Genomic DNA, 19463 nt, shown 5'->3' with positions numbered 1-19463 from the left:
TGAGCAGCTGTTCTCGGCAGCGTGAGCGAATTTGAGTGGACTCACTCAATGAAGCATTTAATAAAGACAAGCATTTTTCTATGTTATTCCGTTTTAAAAATAATTCACATTATGAAGGTGGGACAGTGGTTAGCACGTCCACCTCTCAGTTCTGGGATCGTGGATTCAATTACGGCTCCGGCCTTCCTGTGTGGAGTTTGCATGTTCTTCCCATGCCTGCGTGGGTTTTCTTTAGGTTCCTGCCACCCCCCCCCCCCAAAAAAAAAAAAACATTCATAGCATGCCGACTGAACATTCCAAATCGTCCATAGGTGTGAGTGTGTGCGTGAATGGTTGGTTGTGTGTTTATATGTGCCCTATGATTGGCTGGCAACCTGTTCAAGTTGTACCCCGCCTTCTGCCTGGAGTTAGCTGTGATAAGCTCCAGCATCCCCATGACCCTCTTGAGGAGAAGTTCAGAAGATGAATGACTGAAGGAATTATGTGAATGTCATGGAGAGTGATTAAAAGTATTGTGTTAAAGGTGATGCAATGAAAAATGGGGGTGTGCCTAAATTTTGTGCTGGTGCACCTTAAGGAAAACGTTAGGTGCAACCAGTGCAAAAAGTGTGGAGCCTTGGCAGTATACATGCTGCCCAAAAGTATTGGCACCCCTGCAATGCTGTCAGGTAATGCTCAATTTCTGCCAGAAAAATGATGGCAATTACAAATGCTTTGGTAGTAATATCTTCATTTATTTTGCTTGCAATGAACAAACAAAAGAAAATGGGAAAAAAAAATCATTATCATTTTACACAAAACTCTAAAAAAAAAAAAAATGGGACGGATAAAAGTATTGGCACCCTTTAAAAAATTATGTGATGCTTCTCTAATTTGTGTATTTAACAGCACCTGTTACTTACCTGTGGCACGTAACAGGTGGTGGCAATAACTATATCACACTTGCAGCCACTTAAAATGGATTAAAGTTGACTCAACCTCTGTCCTGTGTCTTTGTGTGTACCACACTGAGCATGGAGAGAAGAAAGAAGACCAAAGAACTGTCTGAGGACTTGAGAAGCAAAATTGTGAGGACACATGGGCAATCTCAAGGCTACAAGTCCATCTCCAAAGACCTGAATGTTCCTGTGTCTACCGTGCGCAGTGTCATCAATAAGTTAAAAGCCCATAGCACTGCGGCTAATCTCCCTAGATGTGGACGGAAATGAAAAATTGACTGAGATTTCAACGAAAGATTGCGCGGATGGTGGATAAAGAACCTCGACAAACAACAACAAAAACAATTTCAAGCTGTCCTACAGTCCAAAGGTACTACAGTGTCAACCCCTACTATCCGTTGGAGTCTGAATGAAAACGGGCTCTATGGTAGCATACCCAGGAAGGGCCAACTTCTGACCCAGAGACATAAAAAAAGGAGTTTGCCAAAACTTCCAAAAACATTTTTTGAAGAATGTTCTCTGGTCAGATGAGAAAAAGGTAGAGCTTTTTGGGAAAACGCATCAACATAGTTTACAAGAAAAAAAGCGAGACCTTCAAAGAAAAGAACACGGTCCCCACAGTCAAACACGGCAGAGGTTCCCTGATGATTTGGGGTTGCTTTGCTACCTCTGGCACTGGACTGCTTGACGGGTCTCCCTCAGAGGTCATGGGTCTTCCAGCAGGACAATGACCCAAACACACACTTCAAAAAGCACTAGAAAATGGTTTGAGAGAAAGCACTGGAGACTTCTAAAGTGGCCAGCAATGAGTCCAGACCTGAATCCCATTAAAGACGTGCGCGGGAATCTGAAAATGGCAGTTTGGAGAAGGCATCCTTCACATCTCAGAGACCTGGAACAGTCGGCCAAAGAAGAATGGTCTAAAATTCCATTGTAAGAAACTCATTGATGGATACTGGAAGCGGTTGTTCTCAGTTATTTTATCTAAAGGTTGTGCTACCAAGTACTAGACTGAGGGTGCCAATACTTTTGTCTGGCCCATTTTTGGAGTTTTGTGTAAAATGATTATGATTAAATTATTTTTTCATTCTCTTTTGTGTTTTTTTTTCATTACAAGCAAAATAATGAAGCTATTACTACCAAAGCTAATTGAAATCATTTTCTGGGAGAAATTGAGCATTATCCGACAGAATTGCAGGGTTGCTTTTGGCCAGCACTGTATAACACAATATTATTTTTTTCTAATATTGTTCAGGCCTATCCCAAACAGAGCTATTCAAGCTATTTGGTGAAAATTCTTTTGTTTTAATATCGAAATATATATCGCCCCCCCCCCCCCCCCCCCACCAAAAAAAAAAAAAAAAAATCGCAATGATAGTTTTTTGCAATATCGTTCAGGCCTACTTTGATTTATTGCATATGATTGTCACATGTGATGAGTCCCACAGTTATTGAGCTTTTACAATACTGTGATGAAGCAATAAAGCTCCAGAGTGAAAAGTGATCTTATATCCGTTGTCCTTTTTGAGTGAATTAGGAAGTTAATCACCAGGTAGGATGGCCAACGAGACACAAATCGCAAAGTCAATAGATTTCCAAGACCTTTCACGGTCGTGTTTAAGACCATTTATGTATAAGATTTTAGGAGAATTTTAGACATTTTAAGGCCTTAAAATCAAATGATTGGATTAAAGATTTTTAAAAGACTTTTTAACACCCCGTGGATACCCTGAAATTAAAAGGGTTCCAGTTCGCATGAAAAAAATTGCCTATTGCTCCCTCATGAGGCCAAACACAGTCATTTAGGCTTGGCAAAGTTGAAGCATCGACTAATGGGCTAATTGGGTCCACCCCTAATAAGCACTATTTTGTATTCATATTGTGCAGGTACTACCTTTAGTATATGTTTCAAGTAAAATAATTGCGTTAGGATAGAGAGAAAAGAAAACATTTATTTGCGCTTGGAATTTTTTTATTTCTTTGCAACGCAGTGCAATTCAAAATCTAAGGAAATTAAAACAAGGCGAAATCCAATGCCTTTTTGAGATACACTACTAATTTTGATGAAGTAAGACTTCATGATTTTGATGAGATGAACTTTACAGTAAAGAAAATAATGACAAAAACATCCCATGATATATGTTCGTTGAAAAATTAAATAGATCATAGCAAGGAGAACAGAAGAGTACCTCGACAGGCTGGAATTCTGCTCAGAATGACATTTTTGAAGAAGCTCAATCAGCAATTCCGGGAATGATCTGAAATCGGTCACTAGCCCCTGCTCCTTTTTCAAACTACACACAAAAAGAAAGTTTTAAAATTACACATTAACACAGAATGGAACGGAACTGCGGGCAAATTTTCCCAGGCAAACCTTTGGAAGTCGGCATCAGAAAGTACTAGCAGAACGAGGAAGCGAGGATCCGTGTCCTTCGTTAATCTCACCACAAGATCCTTGATCACAAAGAAAAGGTTCAATAAATAAAAATACTGACGTACTTCTGTATAACCAACACACCTTCTAAACATAAGAATTATTTTTGTTTGGAAAATTTCTGAGTAAAGACTTTTTTTTTTTAAACCCCAAGTCAAACAACAATAAAATAAAATAACAATAAAATACATGTTATTTTAATGTAAGACACAAATTAGCGACAATAGCCATCTATTGTGAAGAAAAAAAAATGTATATATATATATACAGTATATTGATGCAGCTTTGATCTGGAATGTCAAATTCACGACAAACATCATTAACCCTTTAAAATCGTTTTTACTTGAAGTCAATCGACCAATTAAAATGGGTAATAATGTCATTTGAGTTGTAATTTTATTGCCCTTATAAATAAAAATAAAACCATGTGGACCATGTGCTTATGTCCTTATTTCCATCATTTCTTGTCCTTTTTCAAAATGGAAAGCAAAACGGAAAAAATACATATCCCAGGAGCCATTGTGAGGTCACATAGGAAGGACATCAATCGAAAACCGTTAATATAGACAAGTTTCCGAGGTACTTCCGCATTTCTGCTTGTGACTTCCGTTTAACATGTTTTCTAACCAAAAACAATGAAACTCGAGTGGCATCACTCATCCAAAACCCTCAAAAATACAATTTGGAAATACCGCATCCTTCTGCCATCATCATGATATGGGAGGACAACATGAAGGAATGGCTAGTATGAGTCACAACCCATTTTAAAAAAATATTTTATTGATTTAATGGCAGGGGAAGGAACCGCAATCAGGAACCTGAAAAGCTCAGATCCATCCAGTACCTGCGCAGCAACCAAGTTGAATGTGTCCTAATTAGGGCTGTCAAACGATTAAAATTTTTAATCGAGTTAATTACAGCTTAAAAATTAATTAATCATAATTAATCGCAATTAATCGCAATTCAAACCATCTATATAGTATGCCATATTTTTCTGTAAATTATTGTTGGAATGGAAAGATAAGACGCAAGATGGATATATATATATTCAGCATGTGGTACTTAAGGACTGTATTTGTTTATTATAACAATAAATCAACAAGATGGCATTAACATCATTAACATTCTGTTAAAGTGATCCATGGATAGAAAGACTTGTAGTTCTTTATGAAAAATGTTAGTACAAGTTATAGAAATTTTATATTTAAACCCCTCTTAATATTTTCGTTTTAATAAAATTTGTAAAATTTTCAATCAAAAAATAAACTTGTAGCCCGCCATTGTTGATGGCAATAATTACTTACACTATAAAATCAGTCGCACCCAAGCGCCAGCAGAGGGCAGCAAAACTCCGCAAAACACAATTAACAAGTGGGCCTTTCACTCCTGTCATTTAAATCTGTCTGAGCTGGGCCAAGTGCGTTAATTGCGTCAAATTTTTTAACGGGATTAATTTAAAAAATTAATTAACGCCCGTTAACGCGATAATTTTGACAGCCCTAGGACTCCTAATACATGAACATGGGAATTTTCTGTTCATGAAGGCAGATGTAGAACCAAGACATGATGGTGATTGCAATTATGATGTTTAATATTATTTAGTACAACTACTGCTGTGGCTGCAACACATGCTAAGTGCTACGCACTATAATTCTGTTTTGCGTTACAGATGAGATATCATTAGCTTTGCTAAACGATACGATAAAGAAATGGAAAACACTCATATACTACAAGTCATACACTGGCTTCTTACTCTAAATACAAGTGTTACAAGTATTTTGTTTACAGGTGGAAAACGCTGTTAGGCAAGAGAAGACAAGTAGATGTGCCTCACACCAACTTACTGTACGTTGAAGGTAAGCCTGTTGCAATATGCAATAATTCCATTTATTGCACGATAAATAAAAATGAAGGCGGTAATTTTTCCGCTGCGATTTATCGCCTCGCGTGCACGTGCATGCGCACGTGCGGCAGACGTGCTGTTAAAAGTTCGGATTCCTTGTTACCAACTGCGCAAAATGCATCTTCGTTCCAGGTCCGGCAAAAATTAGGGTTGTTACCAACTGCGCAAAATGCATCTTCGTTCCAGGTCCGGCAAAAAATAGCGCCGGAGCCAATCATTCCCATTATATCCTATTGTTCAATGTATACCGGCCGCGTCAGTGCTCAGGATTGACTGCGGACCATGTCTAGCGTGCCGGTGTTGTTGACGTGTGGGCGCTCCCGTCAGGGGTGACATTTCACGCGGGGCAGCTATTTTTCGGCACAACACCGGATATTTGAGTGGCAAATTAAGAGCGCTGTGCTTCAAACTCGTCCTGTTTATGAACTAGATCATGAAATAGCAAACTAGATGTGCTACGTCCCATGCCATTGGCTACGTGAGCCCAGAGTGATTATGGGACACGTAGTCCATATACTACAACGATGAATTATAAACCGCCATGACTGAATGGAAGTTAAGAAGGCCAAATCAATCCATACCAGTGACTATAGATAATGCTGCAAATATTGTTAATTCAGTACATGACACACATGGATTCGGACCACAAATAGGATGTCTTGCTCATGTAGTAAACCTAGCTGCTAAGAGAGCGGTAGCAATCAACAGTGTGCACCGCCTCACTTTACAAACAGTAAAGATTGTTCTCGGCACTTTTATACTATATTTCTTCAGATCAGTGAGAAGTAAGCACATAGATATTATGCACTAAAATGCATGTTTATATGATGGCAATTTAATTTTTGCTCGTTTGCCAAAAAAAGAAGCAAGTTTTTTTTTTTTTTTCAGAGCATTAAATGTATTGAATCGGATCGAAAATCATGTCCCCCGTATCGAAAACCGTACCGAACCGTGACTTAACTGTATCATTGTATCCCTATGGAACACCATTGCAGAAGCTATGAGGGGAAATGTTTTCATTTGCCTAAATTCTTAGGTTATTAACTGTAATTGTATTTTTTTTTCTTGAAAAACACATTTTATTTAATCTGTGTTTCTGTGCAGTATTAATATTGTTGTCTTTTACTTAAGAGGCATGGTCTATTGTTTTTAGTTATGATTTCTTATCGCGTTTAAATGGGTGTACTTGTGTATCTGACTTATTGTAAATTGGTTTTAAAAAAAAAATTGGGGGGGCGCAATATTATCGCATATCGCAATAATTTATGGAATAAATTATCGCACACTAACATTTGTTATCGCGACAGGCCTAGTTGAAGGACGTATTCTATTTCATTCAACCTGTATTCCACTGTCTTGTGGCTGACTTTGATGATGGAGGCTCGAGTTATGCCCCATCTACATTAATGTTTTTCTAACTTCATAAATTGTCTTTTTTGAGGGATTTCGATGAGTAATTCCACTCAAACTCCACTGTTGCTTTGGTTAGAGAAAGTGTAAAACGGAAGTCGTGAGCAGAAAATCCGTTGGTATTTTTGTGTAGCCGGAAGAAAACCAGAGCAAGTCGACAAATCCCCCAAAACCGTACAAACACAATGCCACACCCCTCTAGTGGCTTGGTGTTGAATTACAGAGCAACGCGTTCCCTTGCCACAGAACTACTGTATTATTAGGCTCGAGCGTTTACGTCACAGCAATGGGGGATCACGCGAGATTTGACAACAACGCTGCCAAATTGGAAGCAGGTCTGGCTCGCGGGACATTAAACTTTGAACGGCATATACAATTCAACTATGAGTGCCGAAGATGGAAAAAAGTAAGGAAAACTTGCCAGTTCGATAGAGAGACAAACTAGTTACTAAGGCGAAGGACAAATATGTGATCAAACTTAAGGATGTGAACAATGTTGACCCTTACAATCAAGCCGAAGACAAATGGAGTTATAATAAGATGTCGACAGGCTTCCACCATTACGCGAAATGGACATTCTGCTGTATTTACTGTAAGTTACCACACTCATCAGCAATTCCGAAATTACAAATTGCTACAAAGCAATGAACAGTTTTGCTGCGGATGGGTGCAGGACCTCCGCATTATGACCGCATCAAACTGCAACTCCATCGTTCTTGCAAAGGTAGGCTATGTGTGTTTACTATTTTTATTGCCATGAACATCTGAATTTGTGCTGTGCTGAGCTGTGATTGTTAAGTGACAAATCAATGCTGTGTTTTAGAAAACAGATTTACCTTGCTCAATGTGTCTCAGTTGGCCTACTGCAAGCAATTTATGTATTTGAAAAGAAAAACTTATTGTACAACATTGGGTTACTCCATTGTTATCTTGATTTGCATTGTCTCCATTGTCTGACCCTCTACTAACCCTGAATGTTAAATTTCCTAAGTTTCTGCTCAGGTTTTTGCACTCACAGCTTCGGAGTCAGCCACCATTAGCTCCATGGGTTATCCTGCCAACAGATGGCCAAGTCCTTTCAGCACACTGCACATGCATGGCAGGTGTGGCTGAGTCCTGCATGCATGAGCATGGTGAGATGGTTGCATGCGACAACACCAGCTGATTCAGTATGGTTTTGCCCATCATGCCAAAATGACTGACATCAAGCTTTTTGTATGCAACATACTATTGTATTTACAAATGCGAACTGTGGTTATATTGCATATGTTCCAATACGCCACCATTTTTACATTTTTAGCATTGTTTGCGGCTCAGAGAAACAGTGTTTGTGGCCCCATGTACTTGTGTACGTTATGTGGTCTTATACATTGCACTGTAAACAACTACATAAACATGCCCTGACACTGTACATTGTTAACAATAAGCACAACAGTGTGATATAAATGATATCACACTTTGTGGGGTAACTTATAACTATCAGATACAAATTGGTGTGGCATACTGTCCATTAAACATTCTCTGCTTGGCCAGTGAATTGATGGAGAGAGACGTGAATACATAACAGCTAATGTTTGCCTAAACATTATAAACTATTTGTTGTTCTGTGAACAAGAAATAGGTAGCTGACATGTTCCAAAGGGAGATCTAACCTTAGACGCATTAGTGAACAGAAAACACTGGGAGGGTGGTAGTTTTCGCTTATTTTGGGGAAGAAAAGAAGTTGTGCAAATAAAAATTGTAAAACTGCCAAAGTTGGTAGTCCAGTATTGTACCTCACTTTTTTGTCTTCATTTTTCAGGAAGTTTTCATTAAGCTTATAATCATCCAACTCTTTTTTTCAACAGCCAGTTATCTTCCAAAAGGTTGTTTATCATGTCTTGCCTTGGTTTACACTAGCGGTGCAACGGTTTGCGGTTCAAAGCCGAATCGTTCGGTTCGCCCTGCACGGTTCAATACGCCTTTATGAACCGCGCCTTTTCGGTTTTGCAATTAATGTATTCCGAACGCTTGTGGAATGAATTGATCGAGCTCTGTGTGCCTGTGTGTGACGTGAAGCACCGGTGTGGAGAAATTCCTGCCCCGCAAGTAAATGTCGGATCGCTGTCAAGCACCTGTGTAATAGAAGCCAAGTAACGCCCTCTCTCGCTTACGAGCGAAGTGAAAGTGAAAAAAGAAAGAAAACAAATAGCTTGGCGAGCGGAGGAGTGGAGAGACCAAATTTTGAGGAAGCACCGGCTTCTTTCAAATCTGCGGTGTGGCAACATTTTGGTTTCCCCGTGGATTACAATGCTGAGGGAGAGAAAATATTGAAGAAGAAAAAAAATTGCAAGCATTGCTCAGCGCTTGTTCCCCATGCTAATGGCAACACTTTTATAACATGACTCCGGCAACTCAGCCAGCATCACCCACAGATATCACTTTCTCAGAGCAGGACCAACCCGAAGAGGACACCAGTGAAAACACATGGCTTCGTTAATTTATTTGCAACGCTTGACCCGCGTTACATTGTTCCCTCGCGGACATATGTCTCCAACAACGTAATCCCCGACATTTATGAAATGGCACGCAAAGCCATCGAAGATGATTTCGCTAAAGCACAGTTTCATCCTGACCACTGATAGTTGGAAGTTGGACGTCCCGTGCTACAGAGTGCTACTACCTAACTGTGACGGTCCACTATAATTCATACCTGTCAAATTGTACGGTCTCGTCGTAATTTGTACAAGTGAGCACTCATTTTTGGATGTGTACGCCTTATATTACGTTCAAAATCTGCACGTTTTTCGTGCATTACGTTTTTTTTTTTTTTTTTTCATCCGTTCGGATCTGGTCATCGTTTCTGCAACGAGACAATGCGTTGCTTGAATGACGTGAGAAAAGTCAGCGACTCGGAGAGGGAAGAGTTTGTTGAGACGCTGTAGCAAACGCGATGCTAGGCGGCTCCAATATTACCTGACTCAGCCGACAACATACAATCTACGCCTAGATGTCTCATGCATATAGAACTACATGCTAAATGACAGACTCGGTAGCGTTAGTAAACAGCCCCTATTTTAGAGCAGTAAACTTCTCAGAAAGGCTCTGTTGTAGTAAACCTTACGAGCGAACCTAAGCAACTGTTTATCTAAAATACTCCTAAATCGGCAAAATCTTGACTTGAGTCTATCTTTAAAGGATGAAACAGTTTTAAAATGTTCACATGTCGAAAGTAGACAGAAGGGAACTAATGCAAAAACGGGAACAATTTTATCAACTTTAACGGGTGATTCACAACATTAAATGACCTCCAAGCATAGCAAAAGTTACTATGTTTTTTTTTTTTTTTTTTTTTTTATGGGAATAAAAAAAACATGAAAGGTAACACCAGTTACTTTGCCAAGTAACTTTTTTACTACTGTGTGTGTGTATTTTTCAGTAGTCAGTCACTACACTAGCCAAAGAGCTAAGAGGCATTTTAACAGTCGAAAATGTTTACATTTTGTTTATTTCATTTTTTTAAAAGCAAAATAAAGGCAGTTAAAAAAAAATAATTAAAAAATTAAAAAAAAAAATTTAAAAAGCAAAACGCAAACCGAAACCGAACCGAAACACTGATCCGAAAACCGGGGTTCAAACCGAACCGTGGGCTAACTAAACCGTTGCACCCATAGTTTACACAACACACAGACTGGTGGCTGGTCCATGTCTGTCTGTGTGGCAACAGGACAAGGTGGCTGGTCCATGCCTGTGTGCATTGCAGGAGGAGACGGTGGCTAGTCCATGCCTGTGTGTGTTGCAGCAGGAGAGGGTGGCTGGTCCAAATCGGATCGCGTGGCAGCAGGAGGGGGTGTCCAGGCCTGTCTGCGTCTTAGATGCCTCTGAAATCTTGCCTTATCTGTCACCTGCACTTCACCGTGGCCCAACCGCAATGACGGTTTCCAATCTGGGTGGTTCTCTTGTGCATTTCATAAAATTGCTTACCTGTAAACAATGCAAGAACAAGCAACACAGAGAAAACATCAGTCTGTGACCACAGATGTACAAAATTTTTGTTGCAGAAAATGTAGCCGGTGTACAAATTCTTTGCCATACTCTCACGTCAACATATTACAGCTTTTTCATTTAGAAACGACAGGAATTATGTCTTATGAAGCATTTCTAAAGACAATGCACATGTATGCAAGCTAGTTGTTTGGCTGTAGCTATAGCTGAAAACAGGCCGACTTAGGGCATAAAGTTACTGAAATTTGCGTAGACAATGAAATCAACTTACCGGAGTGGAAGTGCATCAAACGTTATGTCCTTTCTTCTGATCGAGGCCACTCATGCCATTCTTCGACGTTTGGTAAGTTCAGATATGAGCTTTCCCTCGCCTTTTCGCCAAATAGGGATCTGGAAGAGTCTCCTTTCTATTCGATCGGTTGTTGCAATTCTTTACCGCACAATAATTTCCGACCGTTTTTAAAGAGCGACCTGCGTCGTAATGCCTCACTGTTTATGTTTCCCGGGTTCTAATACCGAACTTCCTGCTTCCAAAATGGCGAGAGGGATGGAAACCTCGTGGGGTAGGGGGGGTGGCAGTGCTACGTCATACAGACGTGCCTAATAGAATGCTCATTGACGCCGTAGTCACTTTGCCGTCACCAAAACGCAGAAGCATAACTCAGGCTTAAGGCACTTACACTTTTACACAGTGTGAAAGGGACAAAAGACTTCAAGATTATAATGGGAAGACCGTAAAAACCACAGGAATTTTTATTCAAAATAAATGCCGTACTCACGTGTTTGTCAACAGTACTTTTGCTCGACTCATGCGCAACCGTGATGCGGAGGTGTTCTGATCTGTAACATTGAAACACATTGTCTGTAAGGTAGACACAGGAATCTTCCCTCTCACCCAGTATGAAATCCCTTCTTCATACATTTTTTTGAGAGCGGGAACAGAGTTTGTCAAACGACTGACAGTTTTATGTTGACGACTTTCGCTAAAAATAAATCAACAAAATAAGGGTTACACATCCCCAAAAAGTTCTCCTTTATTGATTACTGGAGATGGGACGCTCGAGCCTTCATGCTCGAACCCGATTCGAGCAAAAGAGGTAGAGGCGTGTTCCGAAATCGGCGTGGAGCAAGCTAAAAATCATATGAGCACTGCTGACAAGGCCTCGAACGTCACAGATGTGTCAGCGAGTCACACAGTTTCCACAGGAAAATGAAAACTCAGTGGGAGCCCGCCCGCTAAATCGTTGGGAACGCAATTAAAAGTGGCAGAATAACGCAGTTATTCGGCGGTTTTTTTGAGAGGAGGAATTTTCGTGAGTGCTACAAGCATTTGCTCATTTTCAAGTCAGGAGTGAGAATATCATTATCGTTTTAGTTTCATTAAATTCATTCACATTGTTATACACCAGATCAGTGGTTCTTAACCTGGGTTCGATCGAACCCCAGGGTGAGTAAGTCTAAGGGGTTCGGCGAAGGTTAAGAATTAGGAGTGTGAACCTCTTGGTACCTCACGATACGATACGATTTGCGATACAAAGCTCACGATTACGCTGATCTGACAATATGGCGATACAACGATTATCGATACATTGGTCAGAAAATCCTTTTATATTCTACAAACAACTAATAAACAGAAAAACAAGCTTCTGCTGTGAATTGGAATGAGTTTATCACTAGTAGACGTGCAATCCATTTGAACTGGGAGGGTGGCAGCGAATGAACGAATGGTCATTCGCTGCCATACCTCCCACTTTTAACGGACTGAACGTCTATGGCCGTCAGTGGCAGCTAATGCCAGGCAATGAGGTAATTTGGGGCCATTTACGTGTTGATTTTCAGGTACTTCCTGTTGAATTTGGGGTATTTTATGAGTCACTTCCTGTTTATTTTGAGTTACAAAACAGGAAGTCACCTCGGAATCACCCAAATAAATAGGCAGTGACTCAAACTCAACAGGAAATGACCTGTAAATGCTCCAAAATGAACAGCAAGTGACCTGTAAATACCCCGAAAATCGGACAGAATAACTGTAAATGCTCTGGTTTCGAATGAACAAACGTTCCCAGTCTAAATGATTGGGCGTCGAGCACCATCAATGCAGCCTTATAGTTAACTGAGACACTATTATGGTGGAAGATTTTGGTAGCAACTTGCTGGTTCCCTTTTTTTTTTTTCCTCCTTTTTTTAAACAGTGACACCTTTTTAAAACGATATCTCGATTCTTGGCAGGAGCCAATATCGATAACCTTTTGGGATACAAAGTATCACGATACATCACCATTTCGATATATTGTCACACTCCTATTAAGAATACACAGTACCCCATTTTCATACTCTGACTAAAGGCAAAGTATCATTTTAGTCTAGGTTTTGGCTTAATTCAATTTCTTTCAACTGCTAGCACTCTAGCTAATGGGAGGAGAAACTGGTTTGCTTAGTGGAAGGTTGACACTTGGTATGGGAGAAGTATGTGCTTTATTATTAAATTCGGAAGGGTTCGGTGACTATTCATGTGAAACTCGTGGGGTTCGATACTTTTAGCAAGGTTAAGAACCACTGCACTAGATCAGGGGTGCCCAAGTCCGGTCCTCGAGAGCCCCTATCCGGCTTGTTTTCCATGTCTCCCTCCTATAACACACCTGAATAAAATGATCAGCTCATCAGCAAGCGCTGCAGGAGCCTGAGAATGATCCGGATTATTTGATTCAGGTGTGTTGGAGGAGGGCAACATGCAAAACAAGCTGGATAGGTGCTCTCGAGGACCGGACTTGAGCACCCCTGCACTAGATAGTGGCATACGTTTAGATATTTAGAATAGATACAAATACGACACAACCATCCCCCCCGAAATTATACTTAATTAAAAAATAAAATATTTCACAAACCTTTCCTTTCTTTTATTCGGCTCAATTATTTCCATTTTATGACTTTGGGAATCCTTATACGATGCAATAAATAATATACCTGTTCCCAAGCACTGTGCTTACAGTACTGTAATATTTACACAAACCTATTAATAAAGAGTTACTCCCCGACATCTAGGACGAGCCACTTATAAGACTAGCACAAATGTTGTGTATTACAAATACTCATTTAAACACATCTTCAAAGACAATGTAATGACACGGGCTTGTAAATCACACTTATGACGACACGATCCCACAGTTGAGATAGATGACATCCACTTAATTGTAATGCAGATATTTAATGCTGAGGCAATTTGAGAACTTTTAGTTTTAAAAAGAAACGTGCTCGAAGTCGAAACAGTGATTTAATTTAGGGCAATTGTCTCAAAAGCGGTTCATTGTTTCGGAAAGCCTCGGTTTCTCCATCCCTTTTGATTACCTTTCGTTGCCGCCTCGACTGATGGTGACTTCGACAACTTTACTAAAGAGTTGCTCCGTAGATGTCTGCTGCCTCGTTGACATGTTGGCTGTCTCACCCGCGTTCTTTCGAACGAGTGCTTCTTCTTCTTCTTCTTCTTTTTCTTCTTCTTCTTCTACTACTTCTTCTTCTTCCTCCCGTCTATTGGCAGTTTACTCCTCGTATCGTGGGGCATTACCGCCACCTGCTGGGTTGACGGTTTGGCGAGAGATCGGGCAGTTCCAGAGAGTTCTGCTATACAGTGATCCCTCCTTTTTCGCGGTCAATGGGGACTAGAACCCACCGGGATTAGTGAAAAACCGCGAAGTAGAGAATTTTTATGTTATGTTTATTACATTCTTTATATATTTTTTTGTGAATACAGTACACTAGTTAGAAAAAGTAAATGCAATATTAATATATAATGACATGCATAAGATGAATAAAATGTACGAACCACATTGATGATCTTGATAAATGAAGAAAAAACTCCAGAACAATGGAGATAAAGGTAAGATGATTTATTAAGAAGCTTGAGAGTCATGCGGTCTTTGTGGGCCTTAAAGCCTCGCCTCTTCACTTCTTCCTTGAAAAGGAATGTCCTGGGTGGCATCCTCTTCCAAAAAAGGCCAGTCTCGTCCATGTTAAACACCTGCTCCGGGAGATAGCCACCCTTTTCAATTAATTTGGGAAATTGGTCCTCAACTTATCGAACAGCTGCGTCATGGTCCGCCGAGGAGACCTCCCCATGCAACGTAACGCTGCGAAGTCCAAACCTCTTTTTGAAATTTTCGAACCAGCCCTTGCAACAAAACCACAATTTTCTTCACTTGTACTAGGCTGTGGCTCATCTTCGTCGCTGTCGGTATAACCGCCACTTTCATTCAACTCTCCTTCAGGAATGAGGCTATCATACAGCGCTTTGGCTTTTGCCCGGATCATGTTTGTGTCAAGACTCACCTTCTTTTCCCGTCGAGACTCACCTTCTTTTCCCGACAGTCCGATATCCACACTGTTAGTGCATTTTCCATTTTTACAATCGTGTTGTTGCGAGGAGTCACGACTCGCTTAGTGTCCCTGAAAAACGACATTGAGGCGGTCTTTCGGATTTTCGCCTCGTCTTTTTTCATGCAACGAACGGTTGATTCGTTTAGTCCATAATGGCGTGCAACAGACACATACAGTGCCTTGCAAAAGTATTCGGCCCCCTTGAACCTTGCAACCTTTCCCCACATTTCAGGCTTCAAACATAAAGATATAAAAGTTTAATTTTTTGTCAAGAATCAACAACAAGTGGGACACAATCGTGAAGTGGAACAAAATTTATTGGATAATTTAAACTTTTTTAACAAATAAAAAACTGAAAAGTGGGGCGTGCAATATTATTCGGCCCCCTTGCGTTAATACTTTGTAGCGCCACCTTTTGCTCCAATTACAGCTGCAAGTCGCTTGGGGTATGTTTCTATCAGTTTTGCACATCGAGAGACTGACATTCTTGCCCATTCTTCCTTGCAAAACAGCTCGAGCTCAGTGAGGTTGGATGGAGAGTGTTTGTGAACAGCAGTCTTCAGCTCTTTCCACAGATTCTCGATTGGATTCAGGTCTGGACTTTGACTTGACCATTCTAACACCTGGATACGTTTATTTTTGAACCATTCCATTGTAGATTTGGCTTTATGTTTTGGATCATTGTCCTGTTGGAAGATAAATCTCCGTCCCAGTCTCAGGTCTTGTGCAGATACTAACAGGTTTTCTTCCAGAATGTTCCTGTATTTGGCTGCATCCATCTTCCCGTCAATTTTAACCATCTTCCCTGTCCCTGCTGAAGAAAAGCAGGCCCAAACCATGATGCTGCCACCACCATGTTTGACAGTGGGGATGGTGTGTTCAGGGTGATGAGCTGTGTTGCTTTTACGCCAAACATATCGTTTTGCATTGTGGCCAAAAAGTTCAATTTTGGTTTCATCTGACCAGAGCACCTTCTTCCACATGTTTGGTGTGTCTCCCAGGTGGCTTGTGGCAAACTTTAAACGAGATTTTTTATGGATATCTTAGAGAAATGGCTTTCTTCTTGCCACTCTTCCATAAAGGCCAGATTTGTGCAGTGTACGACTGATTGTTGTCCTATGGACAGACTTTGTTTGGAAGGAGGGCCGGGTCTTGGTAGATTTGCAGTGGTCTGATGCTCCTTCCATTTCAATATGATGGCTTGCACAGTGCTCCTTGAGATGTTTAAAGCTTGGGAAATCTTTTTGTATCCAAATCCGGCTTTAAACTTCTCCACAACAGTATCTCGGCCCTGCCTGGTGTGTTCCTTGGTTTTCATAATGCTCCCTGCACTTTAAACAGAACCCTGAGACTATCACAGAGCAGGTGCATTTATACGGAGACTTGATTACACACCGGTGGATTCTATTTATCATCATTGGTCATTTAGGACAACATTGGATCATTCAGAGATCCTCACTGAACTTCTGGAGTGAGTTTGCTGCACTGAAAGTAAAGGGGCCGAATAATATTGCACGCCCCACTTTTCAGTTTTTTATTTGTTAAAAAAGTTGAAATTATCCAATAAATGTTGTTCCACTTCACGATTGTGTCCCACTTGTTGTTGATTCTTGACAAAAAAATTAAATTTCATATCTTTATGTTTGAAGCCTGAAATGTGGCGAAAGGTTGCAAGATTCAAGGGGGCCGAATACGTTTGCAAGGCACTGTAGCTGTGGCCAACGTTAAGCATGTCCAGTAATTGAACTTTCTCGTGCACCGTCATCATTTTTCTTTTCTTCTTGGGTTCGCTATAGGATTGAGCGGGCGGAGGACGCTTTGGAGCCATTTTCCTTCGATAGCAGCAAGGTTAAACATCTCGCCAATCAGCTTGCGATATTCCCGAGTGATGCTGGCCAGCGAATCAGGGCGGTGGAATATGAGTTGGTCGGGCTCACCTTGCCTTCTATTAGGGAACGGGCAGATTTTACACAATATTTTCTCCATTATTTTAATTTTCTATGCATGTATATATATATTTTTTGACTGAAAAAAAATCTGAGTTAGACTGAAACCGCGAAATTCGAAGCGTGAAGTAGCGAGAGATCACTGTATTCCAAGAGCCAGTATATTAGGAAAGCAGACATGGTGAAAAATATTGAAGAAGGAGGAGTGAATGCTATTGATTTTGAAGTAATGAATAGGGTGTTGACATTAAAATGGTTGATCAACTTTATCAAATATGGACAATTCTTTTGGTATATGATTCGTAATGCGATTTTTCAGAAATTGGGGGGAATTGATTTTTTGTTACGCTGCGACTTTGATGACCGCTCTTTGCAGATAGAATTGTCAGATTTTCATCAACAAGTGCTCCTCTATTGGAAGAGGATTTTCAAACATAATTTTTCTCCACGTAACACACCTATATGGAACAACCGATATATTCAGTGGAAGAGGAAATCAATTTATTTAGAAGAGTAGAAAGCAAAAGGTGTTTGGGCAATTGCTCATTTTCTGGATGGAAATGGGAGTATAATACAGTATAAGGGGTGTTGCACAAAATCCAATATTAAATGTTCGATTAGTCAATTTAATAGGATGATTAATGCTATTCCTTCACCTTTATTTCGATGGTCAGAGAAAGTATTTTGCACTCTAATTTCTCCCCTGGGTTAAGACAGCGCCGCATACAAGGTCTTAATTTAAGTGATGTTAAATGCAATTAGTTTATAAGGATGCTTTTGAGTCAGGAATTGCTTCCAGGTCCAACAAAAAGACAATATTTTCTGAGGGACTTTAACAGGGTGGAGATTAAGGACTTCAGGACAAGATATGTTTCACTTCCAGTTCCACCCAAATGTAAGGAAGTACAATTTAAGATTCTAAATACAATTTAATTTTCAGACAAATTGTTGTGTGTTTTGTGAAAATGACATTGAGGATATTGATCATTTGTTTTTTCATTGTGACCTAGTGGAATTGTTCTGGAAGGATATGCAGAGCTGGCTTCAGTCCAAAGAAATTGATCTTTCAACGTGGAGAGTAGACTCTATTAAGTTTGGTGTTTTGGGCAAAAATAAAGATTTGGTTTATGTTATTAATGTGATTGTACTACTTGGAAAATATTAAATTAAAAAATGCCGGTTCTTTAAAACAAAATGTTGTTTTAAACATTTGATGAATGAGTTTCTTCTATGGTATAGATCTCTGAAGTTGATCAAGCAGCAAAAAACTTTCAAATTGGTTTCATTGTTTGAGAAAGTTAATATTTTTTTGTAAAGCCTTGTGATTGAGTGTTTGTGTGTGTGGGTGTGTGTGGGTGTATGTTGCGTGGTGTCGTGCGAGTGTGATTGTATGAATACAAACATGGCAATCAAGTAGGTATCTGTTTATTGTGATGGAGAGTGTTATTTGTGGTTTTCTTTTGTCAGAATGTTGCAAATGTGTAAGCCTGTTTTTTGTTTGTAATTTGTATAAATGTGTGAATTTAAAAAAAAAAAAAAAATCTTCAAGACAGTGCCACCACAAAGCAATAGCAGGTACAAATATGTTCAATTTGACTACAATTCTGTGTGTTGCGTCACAGCTGAGACATCATTAGCGCTGCATTGGCTTCAATGATGAATAAATGAAAAACAAACACTCATCTACTACATACATACATGGGCTTTTTACCCTAAATGTATAAATTCAAGTGTTACATGTTTTGTTCGTTGGTTTACAGGTGGAAAATGCAGTTAGGCAAGGGAAGACAGCTTGATGTGCCTCACAACAACACTTACGTTGATGGACATATATCAAGACTACGTGCATTCTACCTCGATGATGGAAGGCTCAATTTATGTTCCACCTTTTTTATATTTTATACATTGTGATTCAGTGACCTGATTTGCACATGCACCACTTGTTTTAAGTAAAACAAGAAATTAAATCATGTTGTCCAAAAATTTTATTGCCATCATTATCTGCAATTAAAAAAAACCAATTACATACTATTTGTGTTTATATGTACATGTGAGATAAGCTAAAAATACCATAACTATAACCTAACTAGGTGAAAATTATCTTGTAGTATTTCCTTGTAACAAAAAAATCCCTTTCAGCCCGTCTGCATTCGGCAGCTGTAATAATATTTGTAATTTCGCCTCTTTTTGGTCACTCAAGTGGCCGGCATATCAATCTACACCCCATGTTAACACAGGCTGCACAGATTGTTAGAATTTTGTCCACGAACAATCAAAGAAGTGATAAGAACAAATATGCAATCTTTTAGGGCTAAAGCTGCGAGCCAAATTCTTAATTTGCTTCTGGCGATTTAAGCCGTTTAGCAAGGTGGATCCACACTGGCGCTTTGAAGCTGGATGCTTTTCAAAATATTCCACTTCTAAGCATATATTCAGGCGCTTCCAGGAGTTCAGACAACAAAGCACAGAACAGTCTG

General features: G+C 39.8%; 1 protein-coding gene across 1 annotated transcript in view; it reads right to left on the bottom strand.

Annotated features, from left to right (window-relative positions):
* The window catches only part of sass6 (SAS-6 centriolar assembly protein), a 35856-nt gene extending 18988 nt beyond the window's left edge, over nt 1–16868 (bottom strand). The window contains exons 1-6 of the mRNA XM_057817087.1: nt 16735–16868; nt 14993–15109; nt 14015–14194; nt 11449–11509; nt 3313–3392; nt 3128–3232 (exon numbers count right to left, since the gene is read on the bottom strand). Of these exons, the coding sequence (XP_057673070.1) occupies nt 3128–3232; nt 3313–3392; nt 11449–11509; nt 14015–14194; nt 14993–15109; nt 16735–16868 (677 nt within the window). The remainder of the gene's footprint in view (nt 1–3127; nt 3233–3312; nt 3393–11448; nt 11510–14014; nt 14195–14992; nt 15110–16734) is intronic.
* Nucleotides 16869–19463: the final 2595 nt, after the last annotated feature.

The sequence above is a fragment of the Corythoichthys intestinalis genome, chromosome 16 (assembly GCF_030265065.1).
Source record: "Corythoichthys intestinalis isolate RoL2023-P3 chromosome 16, ASM3026506v1, whole genome shotgun sequence".
Taxonomy (NCBI): Eukaryota; Metazoa; Chordata; class Actinopteri; order Syngnathiformes; family Syngnathidae; genus Corythoichthys; species Corythoichthys intestinalis.
The sequence above is the reverse complement of the archived record's forward strand: the minus strand, read 5'-3'. Positions and strand labels throughout refer to the sequence as shown.